Source organism: Larus michahellis, chromosome 2 (genome assembly GCF_964199755.1).
Source record: "Larus michahellis chromosome 2, bLarMic1.1, whole genome shotgun sequence".
In the NCBI taxonomy this organism is placed as follows: domain Eukaryota; kingdom Metazoa; phylum Chordata; class Aves; order Charadriiformes; family Laridae; genus Larus; species Larus michahellis.
Window position 1 is genome coordinate 47,290,733 of NC_133897.1, and position 24,935 is coordinate 47,315,667.

At 43.3% G+C, this 24,935-nt stretch overlaps 1 protein-coding gene across 1 annotated transcript in view; it reads left to right on the top strand.

The window, feature by feature from the left end:
• Window positions 1–12,462: 12,462 nt before the first annotated feature.
• The window catches only part of SH3BP5 (SH3 domain binding protein 5), a 52,770-nt gene continuing 40,297 nt past the window's right edge, over window positions 12,463–24,935 (top strand). The window contains exons 1-2 of the mRNA XM_074575161.1: window positions 12,463–12,943; window positions 15,100–15,162. Of these exons, the coding sequence (XP_074431262.1) occupies window positions 12,863–12,943; window positions 15,100–15,162 (144 nt within the window). The 5' untranslated portion in view covers window positions 12,463–12,862. The remainder of the gene's footprint in view (window positions 12,944–15,099; window positions 15,163–24,935) is intronic.

Here is a 24,935-nt window from a genome sequence, read left to right on the forward strand (position 1 = left end):
TTACTGTTTGGAGAGGGTGTTCCTGTTCTTGCATTCGTGCATCCCCAGCACTGTGCAACCGCAGTTGGAGGACCGATTGTGCCACCACAGCTATTGTTACACTGGGACTCCCTCCCAGTCCTGCTGGCTGGGACTGGGAAGCAGCGTGGATGCCAGACTGAGCTAGAGCAGCTTCCGTCCCTGTGTGTCAGGACTGCATTTGCACTGTTGACAGTTTTCCCAATTTGATTGGGAAATCTCAGAGACAAGCCTTCTGCGTCTCTAGGATGCTGAGCACACTGAACCCTTACTTGTGATGGTGGCCAAGGCGGCAGATCCATCTTCTTTCTGGTAACCTTGCTCCTAAAAAGATCTGCACATCAAACATTCTTAGAATATTTTGCAATACGTAGATCCTTCTCCAAACGAGGGATGGATGATCTTCACACACCTGTCAAACATAAACCCCTTCAACTACCTTTACTCCTTATCTGCATTTTGGCTGGTGACCACGCTGATTTCCCGAGCCATTCAGTCCATTCGCCAAAACGGTCCTGGCAACAAATCACCTAGGCATCCTTTCCTTTCCTAGATGCAGTCCCTGAACACCTCTTTTTTACAAAAAGCAATGTGAAATGTTTAAAGAAATGAAGATACCTTTTCAGATCAAATTTTGGACATGTAGAATCCCACAGTCCTACCCAGAACCTGCCCCAGGTATTCATCATGCCTACCATTTCCAGGGAATTCAGATACTTTGCATCATGAGAGAGCTGCTTGTGCCGTGGCAGCTAGTCAGAAGTGTTGGTGCAGGGGTGTGTGTATGACTTCTGGTACTAACAGCTCTCTTGCAAGGAGCTGCCCTGTGGGAGGGTAGGAAATGAAAAGACGGAAGGAAATTGGAGGAAAGGCCAAAAGGGCTAAAAGGGAGGCTCAGGGGTCACATTTTAGATCAGAGGAACATAGTCCCCAGTGTGGAGTGATTTGTGTTCATCTGCATCTTAATGAAGGACAATCTATCAGGCTCCCCATGGTCCTCTTGGGCAGGATTTTCCGGAGGGCTGAAGCGTGCTCCCTTATCTCTTCCTGCTGTTGTGGAGCTTGCTCCTGGGATAGGCGATGCCTGTTATAGCTGGGAAATGGCCCAGATGGCACATTTGAGCTGGAAAAATGCTGTTCTGATGTAGGCATTGGCTGAGAATAAGGGAAATGTCGCCTTACCTCCTTGTGTAAATGGAACAAGGAAAACAAAACAGTGAATGGCCTTTAGGGGTGAAAGTGAGCAGCTTTTGAATCCAGTCATTTGAAGCAATTGTTACCTGGCACATAGCAATCCTATGTATCCACCACTCTGAAGGTCTAGAGGGCATCCAAAAAAAAAAAAAAAGCTGGTGGTGGTGGGGAAGTGAGTTTCCTGACTGTTGGGTGGGTTGTAGGTACTTCCAAGATTAAATGCTTCACTTCTGCCCCTGTGAACTCTTATTCAGTGGGATTGTAACACTGCCCACGTACCGCAGAGATTTCAGTTGAGAAGAAGTCGCGTCACCATATGGTGGTCTTTTCTAGGGTTAAGCATATTTTCTGTGGCAAAAGAGACTGGTCTGGTCTGGATAGGACCAGCATACTCCAGGTGGTACCGCAAGAATTCTCCAGTCTCTACAACAGGAAAGGAAACACATCCCCAAAGTGAGAGTTAAATGATGGAGCTGCATCATTTGGACAAACAGTGGTGTTGAACCATAGCTAATCGCAAGTGCTATGGAACAGTTTATATAAGTACAAAAGAAATCTGTCTTGGAAATAATTTATCACCATAGCAAGAATTATGGTTTTTTTTTTTTTAGTTATGTAACTTGTGCTATGGAAATCTTAGATTTTTTTTTTTTTTAAGGACCATGCTTTAAGGCATGGCTGATAAATAGATCAGCCTAGTTCAAAATGAGAAAAGGCCTTCTGCAGAACTAGAGGAATGGAGCAAGAATGAAGTGTGCCAAAAGACGAGAGTCCAGAAGAGAGGTTAAACTAGAATTTAAAAAGTGATTCTTGGGGTCTGCTTTTGAATTTTGCCATAAGATTCTTATGTATCTTTTCTGGAGTAAGTTAGCCTCTTTATATCTTTATGACTTTGCCTGAAAAGTAGATCTAACTATAAAGTTAGTACAGGTCTTCTCTCAGTCTCTTACCCAAAGCTACTTCTGTTGGCATTCTATGGTATAGCACTTGCTTTTACCAGGAGAGATCATAGCTAGCCTGGCCTTGCAAAAAGATTTTTACTGGTATATCGAACTAATATTTTTAAGCCTAGGTCTGGAACTTGTCTGCATCTGCTGGTAAAAGAGAAAAATCTGAAGCAGTTCAGCTAATAGTGAGACCAGAAGCGCGTGGTACAGGTAACTCTAATCTGCTAACTCTAAAGGTTTGATCTTGTGCTTTCACAGCTCTTCAGTTGATGGAGATCTGAACCACTCAGTGTCATGAAACTCTGAAGACCCTTCCCCTGCCCTGCTTCTGCCTATCTGTGCTGTACTTTCCAGACATAATGTCAATTTGTAGAAGCTGTAAGGATATTCCCTAATCTTTAGAAGTCCCCAAAGCAGTAGGCAGTTTTGCTTGCTTTTTTTTTTTTCTTCTTTTGCAGAACTTACACTGTGTCTTCTTGCTGCTGCCTCTGTTCCTCCCCAGGTCCCTGAGGCAGCCCCAGCAGCCTCTGCTTTATGCCTGCCTTGTCAGCATGGCTGAGGGACCTGTGAGGCAGAGATGGTGAGGGGTGGGATGGGTGAAGGTCAGCCTGAGGATTGGTGTCTAGTCTGGGTTGCAATGCTGAGAGCGCGCTACTGAGACTGTGTTTTGGTGATGGAAAATTGGGGTATGGGGAAGTGAATGAGAGATGGGGCGAAACAGAGAAACGAGAGGAAAAATTACAGCTGGGGAGAATGTTCAGCAAATTCTGCCTCTGGGTGAGGGATTTCCAGGATGTAAAGTTGGAGAGGTCAGAATAAGGGAAAAAGAGAAAAGAATGACAAGGACAAGTGAAGGAAAGGAGGGAAGCAATAAGTGAAATTATCACAGAATCACAGAATGGTTCGGGTTGGAAGGGACCTTAAAGATCATCTAGTTCCAACCCCCCTGCCACGGACAGAGACACCTCCCACTAGACCAGGCTGCTCAAAGCCCCATCCAGCCTGGCCTTGAACACTTCCAGGGATGGGGCATCCACAGCTTCCCTGGGCAACCTGTTCCAGTGCCTCACCACCCTCACAGGAAAGAATTTCTTCCTGATATCCAATCTAAATCTACTCTCTCTCAACTTGAGGCCGTTACCCCATGTCCTATTAATACACTGCCTGATAAAGAGTCCCTCCCCATCCTTCCTGTAGGCCCCCTTTAGGTACTGGAAGGCTGCTATAAGGTCTCCTCAGAGCCTTCCCTTCTCCAGGCTGAACAACCCCAACTCTCTCAGCCTGTCCTCATAGCATAGGTGCTCCAGCCCTCTGATCATCTTCATGGCCCTCCCCTGGACCCACTCCAACAGGTCCTTCTTGTGGTGAGCACTCCAGAGCTGGATGCAGTACTCCAGGTGGGGTCTCACGAGAGTAGAGTAGAGGGGCAGAATCACCTCCCTTGATCTGCTGGCCACACTTCTTTTAATGCAGCCCAGGATGTGGTTGGCTTTCTGGGCTGCAAGTGCGCATTGCTGGCTCATGTTGGGCTTCTTATCCACCAGCACCCCCAAGTCCTTCTCCTCAGGGCTGCTCTCAAGCCGTTCTCTGCCCAACCTGTATTTGTGCCTGGGATTGCCATGACCCAGGTGCAGGACCTTGCACTTGGCCTGGTTGAACTTCATGAGGTTCGTACAGGCCCACCTCTCAAGCCTGTCAAGGTCCCTCTGGATGGCATCCCTTCCCTCCGGCGTGTTGACCGTGCCACACAGCTTGGTGTTGTCGGCAAACTTGCTGAGGGTGCACTCGATCTCACTGTCCATGTCACCGACAAAGATGTTAAACAGCATCAGTCCGAGTACTGACCCCTGAGGAACGCCACTCGTCACCGGTTTCCATGTGGACATTGAGCCATTGACTGCAACTCTTTGAGTGCGGCCATCTAGCCAGTTCCTTATCCACTGAGTGGTCCATCTATCAAATCCATGCTTTTCCAATTTAGAGACCAGGATGTTGTGCAGGACAGTGTCGAACCCTTTGCATAAGTCCAGGTAGATGATGTCAGTTGCTCTCCCCTTATCTACCAATGCTGTGGCAACATCATAGAAGGCCACCAAGTTTGTCAGGCATGATTTGCCTTTGGTGAAGCCATGTTGGCTGTCACCAATAACCTCCTTATTTTCCATGTCCCTTAGTAGAGTTTCCAGGAGGATCTGCTCCATGATCTTGCCAGGCACAGAGGTGAGACTGACCGGCCTGTAGTTCCCTGGGTCATCCTTTTTTCCCTTTTTGAAAATGGGGGTTCTGTTTCACCTTTTCCAATCAGCGGGAACTTCACCAGACTGCCACGACTTTTCAAATATAATGGAAAGCGTCTTGGCGACTTCATCTGCCACCTCCCTCATGACCCATGAATGGATTTCATCCAGTCCCATGGACTTATGCACCTTCAGGTTCCTCAGATGGTCCCGAACCTGATCTACAGTGGGTGGTTCTTCATTCTGATAGACCCTGCCTTTGCATCTTGCAACTTGGGTGGTGAGGTTGGAGCCCTTGGTGGTGAAGACCGAGGCAAAAAAGTCATTCAGCACCTCAGCCTTCTCCATATCCTGGGTGACCAGGTCTCCTGTCTCCTTCCTGAGAGGGCCTACCTCTCCCCTAGTCTTGCCTTTACCCCTGACATACTTACAGAAGTTTTTCTTACTATCCTTGATGCCCCTAGCCAGATTTAATTCTATCTGGGCTTTAGCTTGCCTAATCTGGGTCCTTAGCTTGGGTGGGTTGCCTAATCTGGTTCAAATTATATTTGAGATGGTGGAAAGAAGGGGAAGGTATTAAGACAGTGGAAAAGAAGAGGCTTGAGCCCAGATGGTGAGGGAGAAGTAGAGATGACAGAGTTGAGGAATGGGAAGCAGAGCTGAGAGGGAAAGCCTGTATCTGAAGAGCCTGTACCTGCATTGCAATCCAAAAGTGTTTATTCAGCTCTTGAAGATGTGAGGCGCTTTGTCAGATACTGCTGGCAGCACGGTTGTGTCAGGAAGGCTTCATAGCCAGCCCTGTGTGAATGATTTTGGGTGGGGGTGGGTTTCACAGCCTTGGTGCTGCTCTGGGATGCTGTCAGGCACCAAGGTGGAAGTGTGGGGATGCGGCTCTGCAGCAGCACACCCCTGCGGGTCGTGGCATGGGGGAAGGCAGGAGAGGGAATGCAGGTAATCACTACTTCTTATCCTGATATTCAAAGTTGGGTGCTAAAACAGACTCTGCTTCACTCCCACACACAATGTGCTCAATCGCTCGATTTTTATGTAATGGGAACCACCGAAGAGCATGATTCTGCCAGGTAGTGGGTGGAGGGCAGACAACCTTGCTATTAATGGTAGGAGAAGGGGGGAAAGGGGCTTTGTAGACAGCAAGCATCTCACCTTTACAAAGCTGAGACATATTTTTTATTTGAATATTTTAAGGTCTTGTGGATTTCCATACATATCTGGAATGAGACACTCGAAGTGTGAACACTTAGGATCTTGCAGGCATCAAACTCAAATTTGTTAAACTGACAATTTTTTCTGTATTTAGCTCCTGGAAAAGAAACTAAAGAGGGGGGTAGAAAAAACATTTCCTATTTCTCCTGTCACTGCTTATAGGTCAGCCAAATGTGGTTAGGAAGCAAAGAGACCGTGCAAAGACCTTTCTTAATACCTTGCTAATTAGGCTTGGCTGTGGAAGGGCCTGTCCCCATCTTTGGACTTCCCAGCTGTTTCCCTCTTGGCTGCCAGTCTGCCTTCACAACTCTGAGGCAGGAGTTCCCCTTTGGTTGCCAGCCCCTGTCTTTTGTTTATCTAGGTATAGACCAGGGTTCTGCCTTTTCTCTTTGCACTTGAGCTGATTGTGATGATAACGAGGTCCCAAATCTTTCTGTAGCTACCTGGTCTACTGAACCCCCTGTTTGAAAGCTCATTTTGAGTAGGTGCCCATTTCCCTGATCTTCTGGACCATCCTTGTACTTGAAATGTCTGTGCTGTTTCCTTCTATTTAATCAATTAACACCTGTATGAAATGGGATTTGTGTAGGAAACCAAAGGGAAAGCTTCCCTGGATAGCTGATGCTTGAAGGAATACTCTTGAGATCTGCTGATGAAAGGTGTTCTGGAGGCTCAAGGTGTTAATATTGTGTGCTTAAAATAGGACATGGGTGAGTTTCCTGTCTGATAGCAAGATTACTAAGATGTGAAGTCTGTGTTCAGAGAGCTCTTGGCGGTCACCAGGTTGCTTTTGCATGCATGGGGTACCTTTGTTTTGCAGGAGATATCTCACTGGCGGCGGGAAGGTGTTCATGAACAGTGTCACAAAGTACGTCTCAGAAGCATTGCCCATGACCGGGAGGTGTACGGAGCCCTTTTCCTGGTGAGCTGCAAAATTATTGTGTACAGAGTGCATAGGATAGCCATCCTGTGTGAGGGAAGGGTTGTGGAAACTGCTGCCTTTGAGCAACCGTTCATGGCTCTTACTGAAGGACGCTGAAGTCACTGGGCACATGAATACCCTGAACCAGACCCACAGGAGCTTCACTAACTGGAGTTTCTTGTTTGTCATTACGTTTTCATAGTGCTGTGTCGCAGGGACTCCTGCCTTCATCTATCAGTGTTGCGTTTGGTATCATGAGCAGTGTGGGGCTGGTGACAAGAGACCAGTGAGGAGATTTAATCCTTTAAATCTACCAGTGAGAAACCTGCTAGTACAGTTAAATAGCCACAAATATGGAATTAGTCTGAACATGAAGCAAACAAAGGACTGGAAAAATGAGATGTATTCTTGCACATGGCTAATGTTATTTGGGAATTAGGGGTGGTTCTTTAAATAAATGTTTTAAATGTGGTTTGCATAGATGTCTAAGTATAAAGAATAAAAGGAGTGTGGGTGTTTTTGTACTGAATAGCAATGATGTATCCGCACCACTGCAGAAGCATTACTGAATTGTCAGGCTGGGTAGAAGAGAATGGCACTCGCATCTCGTTTTGGCTCTCACAAGGCAACACCATCTAAGGCCTGGTTTTGAGTACAGACTAACACCTTTGGATTTGATCCTACTCCCATTGAAACTAAGGAGACTACTTATCGAGGAAAGCAGACAGCAGGACTGGGAACCTGGGTGGATATACTCAAAAGGGTGCAGTATAGGGTTTTTCCCTGTTCAAGTATCAAGCACCGTAAAAGGGATCTTCCTTATAGTTCAGCAGCAGATCTGAGGAAGAGTCTCATGTTACTCTGTTATTTCCTTATATCTGCAAAAGCAGCACATTGTATTTTGGCCAGATGAGCAGCAGGACCGCTCTGTTCCTCTGCAGATGTAGTGTCGTTGTACTGATGGTTTCCAGTGGGAAATTCCACCCGCCAATCACCTTGCCAAAAGACAGCTTGGAGGAGGAGAAAATAAGTTCTGTAATGATGGTGGTTCTTTCCCAATGAAACAACAAGAAGCAGGGAAATCCATCAAGCTGTTAGTCATGCATTTATATATATATATATCTGTCTCATAGTATGTGTGAGTGTGCGTGTATATATGTATATAAAAACTATATTGCACTCATACTATCTGTATAGAACATTATGAATATCAGGCTTCAGAATAATAAGAGTAGTAGTTCATGAGATATAAATGTGTATCCAGTAGAAACTGCCCTAGCAGGTAATTTTGCTAATAATCCTTGTATTTAGTTTTTCTGAAAAATATTAAGATTAGTGTGGCTAGAAAATAGATTGTACCTCTTTAAATGAGTCTCCTTTCTTTGTAGCCTTGTGAAGCCTAGAGGGTATTTTTAATCATCCTTAAATGGTGCTTGTTAAAAAGAAGTGAAATTAAAGGGTATTTTGGGATGTAGCTTTTGCTTTGAATATGTTCCTTCTAGGGGGTGAAATAGATGCTCAAGCTCCATTAATGTGTCTTTGTGTGCATCGTTTCTATCAAGTTTATAAAGCAATAGAATGTTACAAACTGGTGTAAAAAAGCTAATTGATTTTTAGCACTTCCTAAAATGCAGAGCCCAAGCACGCCACAACCATTGTAAGTATGGAAGCATGAAAATTTGCCTGAGAAATAAGCCAGAGGACGTTTTGATTCTGACCACTTCTTAAGTGTTTAATACCCTGCATGTGCATCCAGGGAGTTCAAAATCTTCCATAAATGCAGTGCATATCTTAAAAAAAAATGTATGTGCTTAGCCTCTTATCAAAGATTACGATATGGAGGACCAGATCTTCAAATGTACAGTGACTGTGTGTGAGATCCTCCTTAATGTTTAAAAATGTTTCAAACGTGCAATATACTTCTGAAAGCCAGGAAAGCATATGGGGCTTGAGTGTTGGTAGGGCAATGTCTTTGCTGCATTTTGGAAGAGGGAGATGGTGGCTTTGTTTTGAAATGAGACGTTCCTTGAGCTAAAGTAATTTCTGGTGTAACATTGTAAAAGCCAGTGTAGGAAACTGGTCTTCGGATGACTTCAGTTAAGAAATTACATGGAGGCTTTTTATGCCCATAAATGTATTTTGGGGACCATGTTTTATACACTTTTTTTCCTCCATAGAATTGGAGTGTTTATACTTCTGTGTTTGTTTGTTATTTAAGTTATTTAAAAGTAAGTTATTTAAAACCAAATCGCAACAGTGCTTCAATATTTGAGACCAATTGGAAGTTAGCCTCTAGCACCATAATCAATGAAAGCAGAAGAACTTTTCAGAGCAGAATTATTTCTCCCGTCCCCTTGAGGAGAGAGGCAGTATTCTGTAAGGAAGGCTCTGTCTCTCAGACTCTTTTCTCTACAAAGGCTTCTATGAACTGCAAACGTGTCTCCAGTAATCAAATGTGCCTTAATTAGTCCTAGACTCTGCTCAATATGCTATCAGTGTTCAAAAAGTAGAGATATTTCTTTCTGAGGAAGGAAATGCAACTTTGATTTGTATTTTAGGCCCTTGCCTTTAGTGCTTGGGCAGAAGCAAGCTTTGAGGGCAAGTGCAAGCAGAAATTTGAATGTAAGATGAGATTTGGGAAAAAACCCAACTCTTCCTTAAAATCCATTCAGAATCCACCATTATCAAATATATGTAAAATTACACTATCCATTCACTTTGATTTTTTTCTCCCCTAAATTAACTACAGTCATTAGTATGTTTCCCCAAGCGGTTCTTCAATGATGCATGCTTCTTCCCAGCTGATTTTATTTAAAATGCAACTTCTAGTTCCCTGATGTCTATTCAGAGATGTAATACATAATCTACAAACCATCCTCCAGAACAAGGGAGAGAATTCCTCTCTGTACTCCTCCCTCAAAGCACAGACGTTTCTTCAGACTCTTTCCCCTGCCAAGTGCTGCCTGCGCACTGAGGATTTCTGTGAGACCCAAAAAGGGGGTTATCTAGCAACTTCCCCCCAAAGTAAGACTGTAGCGGTGCTCTTGGCCAGAGCATCGCTCTTGACCACCAATTTCCATGCCCCAGGATCTGGCATTAATGATAAAAGTTGTACCCCGAATGGCTGCTGTCATGTTGCAACACAGAGGTGCTGCCTGGTGCAATTAAATTGGTTGTTGAAGTAACTTGGATCGGGTCTCTCCCTGCACCGGTACCTCTCCTGCTTTTTTAGCTGAGCTGTACCATCTCCAGCATAGCTCCTGTCAAGCTGCAGCCCGGCCTGGCGGGAATGCCATCATTGCTCTGGAATCCCATTAGTGAAAGCGTGAGCTGTTTTCTTCCTGCCTTAACTGCACAGTGCTTTGTTCAAATATTGAATGCTCTGGACCAGGGTTTTGAAATATTGATACAGGAGAAAGCATGGGCTGTGTCTCGGTTGAGCCTCGTGCAGGCTTTACTCAGCCGCCTTGGCGCATGTGGGACCGTGTGTGGGAAGGGAAAAGGTCAGTACGAGTGGTTTTCTGGGAGTGGGGTGGGGTTGGGGAGGTGTCTGGCTTTTCACAGATCACGCAGGAGAGATTTGCTGGGATGAGGTCACTCATGACTTGGCAAAAGTAATACCCAAATGCCATCGTCCGCAGTTGACTTCTGGCGCCGTGCTGACTTAAGCAGAGGATGAAGCCCGTCTACATGCTGTGCAGGATTGTTCCCTCGATACTCCTGGGGCTCTGCCAGCCTTTGCACGTGACAGTGGTTTCAGCCAAAACTATTTAATGGGGGAGGGAAAAAACTGAGCATGCAAATAATATTCTTGAGTCTTTTATTGATCTTCATGTGTACCGAATGATCTCCCTTTCCCTTTTCCATCAAATCCCTTACGGCCACTTTCTTGTTTATGCCTTAGTGATGTCTGCAGTGACGACAAACATATGACCTGTGCGTTCTTCAGTGATTTTAAAAATACAAATCTTTCTGATGTATTTGTTTGATATAAAATGATCTCAGTGACCCTGGGGATCCATGTGAGATTTTGGAGCCCTGGGGACAGGGGCCTGTGTATTCATACTGTCTCTTGCCCAGCGCTAAGCTCTGCAGGCAGCTCTCCCAACATGCTAATTCCACCGTACGACTGAGGAAAGAAACAGCTTGCTCTGCCTTGATGGTAGCAGATTGATGAATTTGGCTGGAGGTTTTTTGAGCTGTGACAGTCACGGGGACTGTTGTGGTAGCAATGGAAGAACAGAGTTCTCGCTCAAACGTTACAAATCCCTTGGGGAGAGCAATGTCTGCACGGGAGTATTTCCGTACCCCAAGCAGCGGGCACTGCTTTGCGTGACATTGTTGTGGGTCAGACTGCGAAGGTTTTGGAGAAACATGGCAAAGCTACAATAGCTGTTTTATGTAGCCTTGTTTTCTAGAAATGTAAGTGATAACGGCAGTATTGCCAGCATTAACTCTTCCATATGCTGCTTTGTGTTTTCTCTGCTCTTCTAGGACGATGGGAACTTTGGACGTTTGACCACCGCGGTCTTGGCATGAGCCACAGCCCACCAGGAATGAGAGATGCCAGGGCCCTGGGAACCTCTGGCTGTATGTACACATTGAATTCCCGTAATGGAAAGCAGTAAGAACAAAATACTTGGCTTTGTCCAATGGTGGGTTGGTTTATTTTTTTTCTTTTTTCTTCTTTATGTGATTTCTTCTGCTATGAGAAATGAAGATGTTGCAAACAACCCATCTGCGTTTTTGCAACACCTCCTCTGTTCCTTGATTATTTTAGTTTGTTGCTGTCACTTCACATGTTTATACTATTTTCAAATGTTTGTGCCACTCTCCTCTTCCTCCTGTCTTTTTTTTTTTCCTGGTTGCTTTACAGTGTTTGGAAGAGCTTGAATGCTTTTCTTTTTCCTCCTCTTTTACCTTAGGAACACGAATTTTTATCTTCTTGTGCTTTGCTGAGATTTTTTTTCATCTTGAGTGTCTCAAAGGAAGCTTCTTCACTGTGTCTAAGAACTGGTTTTTTAATTATTTATTATTATTATTATTTTATCTTTTGAGGAGTTTTCTAACACAAATGGGGTTAAATCAAAAGTGATACTTTTGAGGTGGAGATATATTCCTCATCTGTTTGAAATGACTTGTTACCCACCCAGAGGGAGTGAGGAAGCGGTTCAGTGTGGCTGGCGTGACTTGAAGAAGGGTCTTGGCTCAGACAGTTGCCACTTCTTGCCTTGGTTTTCCTACATGGGTAGCACCATGTGCTATGGTAGGACCGTCTTCTCTACGTCTTGAGGAGGGAAAAGACAAAGCACAATGTTTTTCCTTTTCAATGATGAGGGAACACACTGTTAATCTCTCTCTGGTGTTACTGTGAGAAGGGAAGAGAAAGTAATTGTTTAAAATTTTATTTCTTTGCTGCAGCCAACAAGAAGGGGTTCCAGCTATGCCCGAGGCCAGAGAGATGAAGAGGTGTGGCAGCCCATTACAGCTGGTCAGAGGGGTTGCCCACCCGTTAGTGTTTGGGTGCCAATTTGGGCACTGCCCCCATGATTAAGGAGACCCTAATCTGAAGTGTTCTGCTAGCCAGAGGCCATGCACGTACATCATATCAGTGCTTCTTGCAAGAAGTTCCTCTTTACTGACAACAAAAGGACATGTCTTTAGTATGTCTTGTTCTGCTGCATCCAGTAAGTACAATAGTGGCTTGCTCAGCTGCCACACAATAGAAATCTGGGTTTCATCTGAATTTTCAAGGTTGTTGAAAGTGCCTTTATTATTTTTATCTCCTCCCTTTTCTTCTCCGTAGACATGTCAGCCCCCAGCAGAGCCTGAAAAAAAGATGAAAGAAGAACGGGGGGGGGCGAAATAAAAATAAAAAAGAAAGAAGAAAAAAAGTCTCGTTAGCATTTCCCTCCACCTGAAACTACTCATCTTGGTTTCAGTTGCACGCACTTGGTCTGAGGGCGGTGGGGCACCCAGCACGGCAAAACACAAGCGTTAACACACAAAAAAAGGGGTGTGGGGGAAGAGGGAAGCAGGGTTAAAAAAAAAAAGAAGAAAAAAAGAAAAAAGAAGGAAACCCCGCAATTTTGCGCTCATTTCCTCCTTGCGGTGCGAATGCACAAAGAGACGGGGTGGGGGGGGAACCCTTCCCTCCCCACAGCTCCCCCCCCCTCCCTCACGGAGGCGGGGCCGGGCGGGGACCGGGCCGGGGCGGCCGCGGCGCCGGAGCCGGAGCTCAGGCAGCGGCGGAGCGGGAGGCGCCGGCAGCCGGGGCCGGAGGAACCGGAGCCGGAGAGGGAGGAAGCGGGGCTGCCGCCATGGAGGCGGGGGGCAGGCGCGGCCGCGCCGCCGAGGAGGCTCCGCGGCCCGAGGAAGAGGAGGTGGATCCCCGCATCCAGGTGAGGGGCGCCGCGCCTTGCCGGCCTCTCCGGGGGGGTGGGATGGGGTGGGGAGGGGGGGGGCGTGTGTGTGTGTGTTAATTGTAAAATTTGTTTTTAAATGTATATAATTTATATAGTAATTATTATAATGATTGCCTTTTATTTTTGATCTTTGCTTTTTAACGCATATGTACGGACGCATATATAGGTACATATATATGCATACATATACACACGTGTGTGTGTGTGTGTATATATATACATTTGCCTAAGCAGCCCCGGGTGTCTCGTCACCCGCCGGGTGGGGGGAAGCGGCCCCGGGGCTCCCCAGCCTTTTGTTACCCCGCGGCCCCGGTCTCCGGTCGGGCGTCCTTCCTCCTTCTGCTGCTGAAATCCCCCTCCCCTCTTATTTTTGGCCATGACGGCGTGACCTTGCTCGTGGAAACAGGGCTGGTGCTCAGAAATTCCTAAATGGGGGGGAAACGGAGATTTAAAAATTATTTTTGTTTCTTTAAAAAAGGGGCTTTAGTGGAAGATGCTGTTTCCTTTCTATGAACGCCTTCCAAAATGCTTTTTATTCTTGCATGGTTTCTAAACAAAGCTTTTCTCCCCCGAATCATGTCTTGACCAATTGCCTAGTGTAAACTTCAGCACGCTGTGGTCCCTGAAATGAAATGTATTTTTAGGTCTCTGCAGATTTATGGCTTTTGCCTCCAGCGTTTCTGGGACTGTTTGTCATGAGTGAATATAAGCATGTGTGTACATTGCTGAGGGGATGGATCCTTGGCACGGGGCCCTCCTTGCTGTAATTGTCATTCTTTTCTCCATTGTGAACGTTTCTTTTCCAGGGCCGAGGAGAGCAGTTGCAAAATTCACAAAACATGGTTACACATAGAGAGGCCCTCAGCCAAAAGCTAGCCTGTTACTGCCCTGGTTTTGAGACGCTGAGCTCCATTAGTGTCTATTGATGTAATTTTGGCCTTAGGTTCTGCAGCTTGCAACATGTTTCCACATACCTGATTTGCGCATTGTTGGTTAAACAGTGTTTTTGTTAAGTTTACTGTTCGGCTGAAAAAACAGGGTTGCTGTGTTTGCCTCTGTGAGAGCCATAGTGCTCTTAGCCTTACGGTAAAAGGCCATTAGGTAATTTCTGTATGAGTGTATGTTTCAGAAAACGTGGACATGCAGGTATGTATCTTCCAAATCCTAGGAGCCGCAAATGAAATCTGACCTCAAAGGATAAGAAAACTAAACTGTTGCAATTAATTCCTTTCTTATTGTAACCAGAGTCATTCTTGTAACCTAGTGGGAAATCACTGGAGTGACAATCAATTTACAGTGTTCCGTTTATACAGCTAAGCATTTCAAGGCAGATTCTGTTACACCGGTTGAAAATTAAATAACGTTTGAGTTAGAAAACACTCCTGTTGAAATTGTAGGATCTCACATGGAGTAACATGTTGCTTAAATAAAGAGGGCTATCGGAGTCTGCTCCTGAGGGTTGCTTTTTGTGGTAAGAAAGTCATTAAGAACGAGCTTTGTTTTTACAGTAACTTCATTCATGCCAACACCACCTCTAGTAAATATTTATTCAAAGGATTTACCACCTTTGTTTTTGCTGTTAAGAGATCAAAATGTTGGCACGAAGGCAGACTAAGTAAACATAATCATATGTCCTTTTGACTGGTTGTGTTTTAAAATGGTTTGCCAAAATCCAGAGTAAAATGCCTCTCATGCGCTGCAAGACACGTTTCTTATCAATGCTGTCCTTTCACTTTATGTCTCCTGTGATAGTACTAACTTTATGCTAATCCTTGTGGAGTGTGTGTGTATCTCACTGGAAACTAGCAGATAGTGACTATATTGATTAGCAAGACAGAACTTACTGTACCTTATGTTTATTTTTAATAGTGAGGAATAAGCCAGAACAGGAAACGTACTGCCTTAAAATAAAAACTGTAGAGCGTTTCTGATTATTTTTCTTGTACGTAGCAAAGTAGAAGACCAGTGGTAAAGTTATTCTAAATGTCTCAAGGTTTCCTCTTTTCGCTGAATTTGTAAGCCACAGCCCTTGTGAGCTTTCAGTGGGGATGCTGAATGAGCCTTCTCAGACACTTTTCCCCCCCGATTTCTTAATATGTTTGACTTTCCTTTTGTTCGTTCTTTCTTTCTAGGGGGAGCTGGAAAAACTAAATCAATCTACAGATGATATTAATCGCAGAGAGACGGAGCTAGAGGTACGGAATTTTTCCTTTCATTTTCCTTTCGTGCATGTTGGATTTTGAGAGCAATAGAACGGTATTTTTGAGTAGGTTCCCTCCTGAATTGCCCCATCCTGAATGGTAATTCGGCAGCAAGAGTCTGGTGATTTTTTTTAAAGGTGTGAATCGAGCTAACAGCTGGAACAGAAAGGGAGAAGGTAGAGGGATGCTGACAGTGTGAAAACCCTATGTGGAGAACCCCCTGATGCACAAACTGCCAAACTCTATTTTTAGGTTTTGAAACTAAACTTAGACAAGTTCTGTTTTTACAGGGCACTGGTTTGGGTTTGTGTTCTTGTGATTATAGACAGTGAAAGTTTATTTGGTTAAGAGGTCTTTGCCATACAATTATCTGCCAGGATCTCCTCCTTGGTGGCTATTTTTTTTTTAGCTTGTTAGTTTTGCCTTTTTTGTCATTACTTTCTGAGTAAGGAAAGTCACGAAGGAAAAGGCTTCCTGGTTGGGAAAAGAGTTTTTCTTGGACACTTAAAAATCTAATAGAAAGTTCTGAAGAAATTGTTTCTAAAGCCTCAGATTTGAGCTTCGGTTACTTGGTAGTTATTCTGGAAGGTTCAGCATTATTGATCTTATAACAAATCAAAACAAACTGTCCTACTTGTGCGTCTAATTTTTTTTTTTAACTGCAAAACAAAGAAGAAAAAGTCAGTGGAAGTGTAAGATGAATATGCTGCTAAAGGAAAACTGGCATAAAATGCTACTTTACATCCTAAATCATATTGATAATATTACAATATTTTGAATACTGTATCAAACCATGCTGAGATTGCAGTTATGAACATCTATAGATTTCTCTTCTGTATCTTTAAAATGTCAAAGTCTGTGTTTGTGTGTGTGGTTTTGTTTGTGTTTTTTTTTTTTTTTTTTTTTTCCTTTTATGGGTGTTTTCATGAGATGGGTACCTGCAGCATGGGATGGGTTCTGGTAGTATTTTAAAATATTTGAGTATCCACTGTATGCACCAAACAGAACACAGGGTTATGAACTTCTTTGGAAACAAAGCAGCCTTGTTATGTGGCTGTTTTCTTCTCCCTACTTGTTTGCATTTTCTGTGCTTTGTGGCATGTAGATCATGAATTTATTGGCAAATAAACTTAGTAGAATGGCGGACTATTTGTTATACAAAATTAAACTATATTTCAGCTGTGAAAACTGTTCTATGTCACTAGCTTGATTTAAATTTGATGAGTGAACTTTAAAAATCAGTATGCTAGTCTGCAACAGTACCAATTAAATGGACGTCAGGACTCTTTATATACATATATTAAAAAAAAATAAATCATTATATGTATCTCTTCAGTCTCCTTATTTCATGCTGAGGTGCTGAAATTGAAAGATGGTACTATGGATAGTTGCCTGGATTTCATTAATCTTGCCATAACCTTGCACTGAGGACATATTATGAAGCAGATAGAATAGTAATAATAATGCAAATGCATACTCATGAAATAAGTCCCAGTGACTTAAGATGGGATTTTACTGCTTGATTAAAATTATTCATGTGTTCAAGTGTTTGTAGAGCCTGGAGATTTGTAGCTACTCTGTATGTGACACATGCTGAGCTCTAAAGGCCGAAAGGCTCCTGGATATTTAATTGTAAATAAGAGAGCACTGTTTCCATGTTAGTTTGCTCTTAATGTTATCGCTTACCTTACTTAGCCTAAGAAATACTAGGTGTCAGATAGTGCAGAGAATGATTATATGATGCTTTCAACTTCTATGCTATTAGATGTTTACTGCAGATGTGTCTGTAGTACTTACTGTAGGCAGTGTTTGATGGAATTAAGTGGAAATATCATCAACAGTATGATTTTCATGAATGTTTCCTCTTCACTTTTCATCCAAAAATCTTACTGGATTGAAGCCAGTTTGTAGTATCATAGAACTGCATAATTTTTAATCCAGAAAGATTTTCATTACTTTCGATCTGCTTAAATTTTGAGGACAAATGCAGTTGGATGATGTAAGCAAGGCTTAATTTATATACATGTTGATAAATGCATTTTAAATGGACTTAAGTCTTTTCTAGAGGAGAGATATTAAAAAAAAAAACAAACCAAAACCCAACACTTGTGGTTAGAAGAAAAGCCCTGCATTCATACTCTGGAGAAAAAAAAGCTTTGCCAAGCAGCCTTATAGGATAAATCCAGAGTTTGGAAGGGGGAGTTTAGAACTGGGATTGTTCTGCTTCAAAGACTTCAAAAATCCTTGAATGCTGCTGAAAACGTGGGCTTCTGGGAGAGCTGTGCTCAGTTTGCCTTTGAAGATTTGCTCTTTTGGCTTGTATTAGCTGCTTTGGGTCCCTCTTGCTACCCCTTCCTAGTTTGTGGTGTTGCTGCTATTGTAAGATATTTCATTAGAAGAAAGATGGGATTTTTTTTTTTTTTTAACCAGACAATGGAGTTATATTTATCCTATTCTTCTATTATTATTTTCCTCATGTTTGCGATATCTGCTCATCATTGACTTTAATGGGAACACAGACCGTACCATTAGGCTATTTACAGCACAAGATGCTGGTTGCCAGCTTCCTGAAGCACTACTTTGTGGTCCATACATTCCCAGAGTTGAATTTTTTCCCAGAATAATGTGGAAAAGCAATGTGAGCATTTGGGTAGAAGGTATATTTCTTTGAAGGAAGTTCAGAAAAAGACACTGGTGTTTTTGTGACTTGATGTACTCTCTGATAAAGCAGGAAGAGTAACCTTGTGGCATCTAAGTACTGTGAGTCTATTCTGGGCTTCCTGTAGCTTTGCATGAGTTGCTCTAAATGGGACTGCTGACTATCTCCAGTTCCCATTAACTGGAAAAAAAAAAAAAAGGCTGTAGGTGTTAAATGCTTCTAAACCCAACGCCTTTGTTGTTGCTGTGTTTACATCTGCAAAATGGAAGGAAAAATGCTGCTTTACCAGATGGAAATGTTACAGGGCTGAAATCAGTAGAGGCTTCTAGGATTTTGAGATTACACTTTCTTGGTGTAGTTACAGACATGTCCGTGTTTGAATGATGTAGAAAACATTGGTGTTTGCTGCTCACAGAGGTGATAAAATGGGGAATTCTGTTTTAAGTTGATCAGCCTGCCATTTTTTTTTTTTTAAATAAGTTCTGCACCCAAGCCACCTGTGAGAGGGGTGGATTTACATGCATGACTTGAACAGATATGTTGAAGTTGGCTACATCTATTCTTTTACGTGATATAGTTACTCATTTTTTGCTCGTTTGACCTATCCTCTTAAACCCTGGAGAAATATCCTGACCTGATGATGCTCACAGCCTGTTCAGGAATTGCGGAGCTGCTAAAGGGCACTGAGTGGCTGGTAGTTATATGTTGCGTTAATGTATTGCCTGTTAATGAATCTTTGATTAGGCTTGATTTAAAATCCATAATGCTGCTCATAGTAAGTGCAACGCTGAGCATTACTGACACAGCAAAAGGATGATAAGGGTCCTCTGAGGGATTTAACATTTGGCTTCGCTAACATCCCTGTTTACGTTTGACATGTCTGTGAAGAGGTGGAGGGGAAACATCTTGCAGTGGAGCTACAAGTATGTTTTGGCCAAATGCAAGTTAGAGTGGCGCCTTGCTATTTGAGCTTTTTTCCTGTTTATTGGAAATGTATCTCCATCTGAACTCGCATCAGGAGTTGCAAATGTACTTAACAAATGTGCATAACTCGCCTGTCCAGCTAACTCATACACATCTTTGACTGGCTCCTGAAAGTACAATTCAGATGTAACAAATTCACCCAGGGACCCTCTGGCAGCATTGCAGGGAGGGGAAACACAGCACATGCCATTAAAATTACCACTGGAATCTCAGCTATCCCAAATGTGGTTTCTGTTAGTAAGAGTTTTTGTGTTGCTGGAGCTACGAGCTTGCCAGTGTTTGGTAAGGGGAGACGACTGCACATGAAGGCTAGAGCTGAACAGTGCTGCTTTCAGCCATGCTTGTTGTAAGTAGGGCCTGGTTAGGATGCTTCTTGTATGCTTGCCTAGATCCTCTTGTCCTGATCTGTGTGTCTTTGTGTTACTTCTAGCCCTGGATTTATCCTAAAGGTCCCCCGGGTTGGTGCTGGATAGAGTCAAAGGAGAGGGGTGTTTCACTTGTGGTGTTCTTTCAACTTATGAGCCTTGCCAGCATTTGAACCCCTCTCAGAAGGGGAAAGGTTATCTTATTTAGAGTTGCTCTTCTTACTTCCTCACTAAAATATTTGATTTTGGGGTAAAGCTCAAGCTTTTGACCCTGTCACATACAAAAATTCTAAGTAGGCTTTTTGGAAAAAAAATAAGTCCTCAATATTTCAAGTTAAGTAGACTTTTTAAAAAAAATCCTCAATCTTTCAAGTTTTAGAAAAATGGCCTGTCAGTGGCAGGAATCTCATTCTGAGCAGGCCTGCTCAGCCGGGGGAAATGTCTATCTGTGGAAACATCCGCCACCTTATCAGCATCCCTGTGCAGCATTTTCCAGTGTCCATAAGAGTACACAGATAAGGGAGAAGCAGCTCACTGGCTGGTATTCCTGCTGGTTTTTGGAGTGCGATATACACGCTTGATGGATTTGTCCAGCACTAGCAGGGCAAATCTTTCCGTGTCTCTTTATAATCTACTTGTTTCCATGGGAAATGGTTCCTCTGTGTGGATTGCTTGTTTTTTTGCCGTCTGCTTTCATCCACGGATGAGTAAGGAAAGGCTCCTTCCTCTGCGATGGCTCTGGAAAGATTTTGTTGCCTGAGCGAGTCAAAGGACTTTACTTGATTCACATTCTTGAAGCAGAGGTGGGTTTCTAGTCTAAGGGAGGGAGGAAGGGTTAGGCAGAGCAATCTTGTTTTGGAAGGAGCACCCGGTCTGCTTTCCTCCCTCTTCTTCTAAGAGGACTGAAAATAGCAGTGTATTTGTAGTCTCAGTCTGTAACTGTCTGCAAGCAGGAGGTTAGAGCAACTTCCAAATACCAATTTTTATCGTTCTTAGATGGCAAACTAGTAGCTGTGTGGGGAAAAAAAAGACTTTTCCCCATGCTTAGAAACTGAGATGTTACTTAACCCCTTCCTTGCACTTTGTTTTTAAGGTTTGGTAGTCAGTCTGGTTTACTTGAACTGCTCAGGCACCAAATAGATGTTAAAAATATCATTAACCTCTTTGCTTTGAGGTAGATTTCTGAGTGTGCGCATGCGCTCAGAAATCTGGTGCGTATGTAACTGGGAAGCCCACCTGTTTTCACACTTGGACATTGTTGATACCAATGCTATTTTAACTTGGAAATGAGCTTTTGCAGCTGGGTAGGTCTCTGTAGCAGAGGTAGTCAGGTATGGATACTGCCTGCCTCTTGGAAATAGATGAAGTCTGTCTCTCAGTCAGCAATTTCATTTCCCATGCACTTCTCCGGCTGGTTTAATGGATTCTCGGAGGCATTGCGCACCAAGGTCGTAGGACTGCCTTTGTAAATGAAATTTAGATGTGCTTGGTACTAAGATGCTTCATACCCAGTTGATGTGTTAACTTAATTTTCAACAGAAAATTGTTTGAAAATACATGCTTCATTTGATGGGCGGCAATAGTTATTTGCCTGTCATCTGGCATCTAACACCAGCTCATCACCATCACTCATGAGAGAGGAAAACAAGCACGCTTTATTCTCCAACAGGTGCAGTGTAAGTGTAAAATTGTATTTTAGTTTCTTTCCCTGTTTGAGGGTGGATCTCCAAAACGCTGCTGTATGGACGGCCTGTCGTTAAGTGTGGTCCCTCTCTTGGTGCAGGCAGTAGCAGATTGTTTCCAGTAACTTGCTCTTGAGCAGCTAAATCTGCTTTTAATAATGAACTATTGCAGTAAAAACATATATGGGGTAGAAGACTGGCATGCTTCCTAAACCTGTGCTTGTGAAATCTATAATTTCAGAGAAAAGTGCTAAGGTTTTCCAGGAAGAAAGTTGATAAGAGTAGAGCTCTTACAGGCCTAGGACAATATGTTGCAAAGTAAACTACAGCTATTCATAAGATGCACGAAGTGCCATGCCTGCTGGAGCATGTGTGTGACAAACACCTAGTTAGTCAGAGTCTAGTTATTAAGACTATAACTTAAGTGAGAAGTTTCAACTCCAACTTTTTTTTTTCTTTTGCTCCTTGCAACGTGCATTGAGGGCAAAGTGCCTTAATTTTGCCGAGCTTTAAAAAGGTTTATCATCATCTCCTTTGAGCAAATAGGAGGGAGAAAACATTGGAAATGTTAGCCAGCCAGCTTTCAATATTGCCTTTCTGTTTGCAAAATCAGTAACAAGGTGCTCTTAAAAATGACCACAGAAGATTGAGTGAGTAGAGGGGAAAATGTGCTTTTGAAATGTTGTTTGTGTGTTTGAGATGTCTTTTGTCAGTTGCATTGCTTCTGTTACAGTTTACCTAGTCTGTGTAGGTATGCAGTGCAGTGATGAGAAAAACAATCCCATGTGCTTTTTTCAAAAAAAACCAAACCCAGAAATGGTTAAGTGTGACACTCAGGGTTTGCACCTAAGGCTGCATACTTACTTTTATCAATAACAGGCGTTGCTGCTGGGGAAGCATCATCTTTCAGGGAACTGAAATACAGAAACTAGGAATTGAGGACTGTGCTAGAAAAGTTGCATGGCATATGCTGTGCTGTCTCAGTTTTGCTCGTGGCAGCAAGTTGCAGGAATTGTTGTCTTTTCCTTTCTCTATTATCCTTGTGTGCTAGGTAAAGGTCTGAATGAAGCAAGAGTTTGACAGTTGAGTAGTAACACTTGGTAGAGAGGCACATCACACCAGAGGATTTGATAAGTAAGTTGAAGATGGTGTGGTTGTCTTCCTAACAGGCTTCCCTCATGCTGGGGACCACGGATGAACTGCACTGTTGTGCTGTTCCTGAGCCTCTAAGTTTTTGACGTGAGTGTTCTTACAGAAAACACCACTAAGAGGATTTATATCTTTGAACCGTTTTGCATGGGTCAAAGTGTCTCACTGACAGTAAGACAGGAATCTGAACGTAGAGCAGGGAATTAAATTGATTCCCATGTTATTGCCTTGACCACAGGCCCATCCTTCCTGTGAACCGCAAATGTGCTTTTCATGTCACGTAAGTAGCAAGTGCACCAAGCCCAGTGCTCCTGGTGCAATTGCCTGGATGCAATTGCCCCGTTTTCACATGAAGAGTAAAAATAGCCGCTGCACCTGTATTTCGTATTTAAACTTCCCCAGGGTGCCTGCCAGGGGAATTTTGGACTGTCCCAAGGGTGATGACTTTTACAGATGCTCTGCCACACACTGAGCTGATGCACTGAGTGCATCTGCCTGTTTGCAGGAGGGAGCTGTGCCCCTGATCACGGGAGATGTTGCCATAGCTCCCAGATAGGAGCCGTGGTCACTGAGACCATGAAAGCTGGATCCGTTTGGACTGAGGAGGTTGGGTAGTGTGAATGCACTGGGTTGCTGCAGGAACACACATGGTGTATAGAATCATAGAATGGTTTAGGTTGGAAGGGACCTTACAGATCATCCAGTTCCAACTCCCCTGCCATGGGCAGGGACACCTCCCACTAGACCAGGCTGCCCAAAGCCCCATCCAGCCTGGCCTTGAACACTTCCAGGGATGGGGCATCCACAGCTTCTCTGGGCAACCTGTTCCAGTGCCTCACCACCCTCCCAGTAAAGAATTTCTTCCTAGCATCCAATCTAAATCTCCCCTCTTTCAGTTTAAAACCATTCCCCCTCATCCTATCACTCTGCTACCTGATAAAGAGTCCCTCCCCACCTTTCCTGTAGGCCCCCTTCAGGTACTGGAAGGCCACTATAAGGTCTCCCTGGAGCCTTCTCTTCTCCAGGCTGAACAACCCCAACTCTCTCAGCCTGTCTTCATAGGAGAGGGGCTCCAGCCCCGGTCATCCTCGTGGCTCTCCTCTGGACCCATTCCAACAGTACATGCCCTTCTTATGCTGGGGACTCCAAAGTTGGACACAGTGTAGATATATAATGTGGGATCATTTGCATTTGTAGTGTGGTTGGAGTTGGTGGAGAGTAAAAGTGGTGTGTATAGTGCAGGGTTTGGCATTACACCTTCTCAGAGACCTCAGCATCTTGTTGTGTGGCGGAAGGCAATGGCTGTAAACCTTTGGTAGGGGGACAGATCCCCGCGGAGCAGGAGCATCTGCTTATTCTGTCATGCAGAAGGTGGTGGAGCCTGTGGGCTTGTGTTCCTGAGAGTCAGAAGCCTGAGAATAAATGTCATTTTAAATAAGTCATGTGATGGATGATACAAGTATAAAGTTCTGGGGTGTTTTGCTTTTTGTTACTATTCTTCACTGGAAAAAATGAGGATGGTTGGACCCAAAGAAAGCCTCAAAATAGGAAACAGTCGTCTTTTGAGGAAAATGATAAACTGGAAGTTCGCATCAGTATATTCTTCAGATGAAGCTTCCTATTCTGTGTAACTAGGTACTGTGTGAAGTGGGGCCGTGCTCACGGGTAAACATGTACTTAACCATTTGCAAGACCTGTGCCTCAGGTGCTCGTTACGGGATGAGTTACAGTTTAGTAATTTGTACGTGCTTCATCTGAGTTGGTGGGAGATTAACAGTACAGAAGTTGCTGTTAGTTTGACTGCTCTGTCCTTGTTGGGTTTTTTTTTTTTCTTTTTCTTTTCTGAAACTCCAGATGGAGACTCGTCCTCTTTTTCCTTTTGGATAGGAGTGTACACAATTATTACATGAATAAATTTGGGGTAGCTCTCTAAGCACATATTTGGTAGTGATGGCTTCTTTGTTCCAAGTGCTTATATTACAAACATGGGAATTGAATTTTTTGATTAATCACTGCATGTGGCTTTTTTTACTTAATGTGTATACATTTATGTTTTTCTTTAATCATTTGCTTTACAAAACTAGTATCCTAATATGCAACTTTCACAAAGAAAGTAAAAAACAAACCTTCAGGCTCACTCATTTAGAAATGAGTTTTTATTTTTATTTCTGCACTTGCAGGAAATTTTTTTTTTTTGTAAAATATACTTCAGTTCTTAATGTTTTTCTTGCGATATCGCCATGATCATGCTTGCAGTCTTACTTCAGTTACTTGTGAAACTCGTTTTGAGCAGTGAACCATATATCGTCCAGTACTTTAATTAGAAATGGCCAAACTCTTCTCACTGAGAAAATCATTGACTCGATACGTGTTGCTTGAATGATGCATTTCAGGCTTTCACTAGGAAATGAGATTATTGTCTGGATTGAAGTTAATAAAATTATAAGTTAATGTGCATTTAATTCTCCATTTTTGACCTTGTTACCCATTTGAATAATTCCTTAGAATAAATTGGAGTACCTTAAAAATCTAAAGCCATTTGCATTGGACTGAAGTATTACCGATGCTGGTTAAGGTGTTAGATGACACTAAAAAGGAAGCAAAGAAGCTTTTACTGAAGTGTGCTGCTTTTTCTGTAAAAACTAATTTATTACTGCATTTTTTTCCCACTTCTGAGAGCACAGTGGTAGGTTCCAATGTATTTTAATTCTTCCAACGAATAAATAGTTGTGCATTCTAGAAATCCTCAGCAATAATGACAAAAACCTCCTGAACTAGAGCACTTCTTCAAGCCAGCTGCTTCCTGATAATCAGCATGTCACTCCAGCAGTCCGTGTAAATCCTGCTCTCTAATTAGAATTACAAGGCTTGTCAAGAGCTCACATGGCCCTTCCTCTTAGTCTCCTTAAATCCTGGGCCAAGTCCCAG